Here is a 1,916-nt window from a genome sequence, read left to right as displayed (position 1 = left end):
TTGTTATGTCGTGTCTAGTAAGATATTAGTTTATTAATAAATAAACTATATAGTATTACTATATATATATATATATATATATATATATATATATATATATATGTGTGTGTGTGTGAGATGTAGGTATGTTTTTTATAATCAACTTCAGTTTACTTATGTAAATTTCAAACAGTATTGTTCATTTGGGAATAGATATTCATATTTATTTAAATTAATATTACTTAAATGAATATAACAATTCTGTTAATTGATGGCTTAAAAATGTCTTCTTTCACTATATTATTATGGTTGAAAACAATATGAAGCTATTTTTACTAATATGAATTATTCTAAATCATAAATTTCTGTTATCCTACTTTTTAATAAGTATTCCTTAGAAAACTGTATAAAATACATTTGACTTTACCAAAATATAAGAATTGATTCTTATTGTCTTTTCAAATAAATATTTAATTGAAGAAAGAATATATGTTGTAAACTAATTTTCAGACCCTGTCAACCTGAATTGTTTTGTAACGCTTCTAATAAACACCAAGACTTGATGGAAGAAGTATCAGAGTTTTTTCCAGAACATCCAACACTGCAGCTGGACGATGTTCTTCAGGAGCTCAGAGTGCTGTGATAATTATCTAAAGATGGTTCACTCTTATCATTTGAACATCTTTTAACTCTTAATTATTTCACTGAAGTATTTGAATTGCTTTCCAATTGGTATGATGAGAATAAGCCATCCTTTGAATTTAGTTATTTGTAGTATCTTTATTATAAAACATTGTGAACAAATTCTATATAGTATTCTTCTTTTTTTATGTTTGTTTCTAATGGCTGTGTAGTATCTTTTGAAAGAAAGTTAGCTTTCATCAAAGAAAATTTTAAGTCTGTGTGTACATATAAATGTACAGTTTATTTAATATCAAGGATAGCAGTGGCTGAATGGACCTCATCATATGAAAACAATTTTTACAGTCTAAATTGGTTGTAAGTCATATATTGAGGCATTCAACCAGCAGAGACTGGACTAAAGCTGAAAATGATCATATCAGAGTTGTTAAAATGAGCTAAGAAAGTAAGACTGAGAAATTAAAGCTTGACACTTACAATATTTGACACAAGTTAAGCAAAGCTATTAAAGTAAAGTAAAAGCCTGAATTTTTATTTACAGTATGATACCTACCAAAGAATCTAAATAAAAGTGTCATTGTAAACTGTTGTAAAGATTCAAAATAGCTGGCACATTCACTACAAAGCAACAAAATACCTTTCATTATAATCATGTGCAGTCGATATCTAACTAGGTAAGTTAGTAGCAAAAAATAATAAATGTAAGTGCTCTTATCATCAGCTTCACATTCCTCCCATTCACTCAATTATGTGTGGCCTAATGTATTTGTAAACAAGCATATATCTGTAATAAATTCACACACACACATATTTTGCATCTGATGCATATGCCTATAATGATTAGAATACATTGAATCTCCAGTTAATATTATTTTCAAACATAATCCCAGCAATAGGTCTGAAGGTTTAGCCTGTTTAAAAGATTTATGTTAGTCCTAGATTTATATACTGAGCTAATAATACATAATAATCTTCTCATGTGTATATATAGTATTAAAAAATTATTCAAAATTATTTTAAACATTATAACAAATAGTATTAGTTAAACTAACTATAAAAAAATAGGGTTTAGGTCATTAATTCATGAGGATCTTTGTGATGCTGTTGAAATCACACAACAATTACTACAAAATTCCACAAAAATAAGAAAACGGCAATTTAAAGAGGCATTTACTATTAGTTTTTATCCAGAAATAATTTTGTTCTAGTATTAGGTTGTCAAGAAATTAATGTTGCTTTTTCAGATGAAAAAACCCCAAACAACTTATATATCAAAACAAAACATTTATTAAATG

At 26.7% G+C, this 1,916-nt stretch overlaps 1 protein-coding gene across 1 annotated transcript in view; it reads left to right on the top strand.

The window, feature by feature from the left end:
* Positions 1 to 788, top strand: part of LOC106463821 (ribosomal biogenesis protein LAS1L-like) — a 105,608-nt gene extending 104,820 nt beyond the window's left edge. The window contains exon 14 of the mRNA XM_022391430.1: positions 490 to 788. Coding sequence (XP_022247138.1) covers positions 490 to 622 — 133 coding nt within the window. The 3' untranslated portion in view covers positions 623 to 788. The remainder of the gene's footprint in view (positions 1 to 489) is intronic.
* The last annotated feature ends 1,128 nt before the right edge of the window (positions 789 to 1,916 follow it).

This window comes from Limulus polyphemus, unplaced genomic scaffold (assembly GCF_000517525.1).
Source record: "Limulus polyphemus unplaced genomic scaffold, Limulus_polyphemus-2.1.2 Scaffold1491, whole genome shotgun sequence".
Classification (NCBI taxonomy): domain Eukaryota; kingdom Metazoa; phylum Arthropoda; class Merostomata; order Xiphosura; family Limulidae; genus Limulus; species Limulus polyphemus.
Note: the sequence above shows the minus strand (reverse complement) of the source record. Positions and strands in the feature narration are given on the sequence as shown.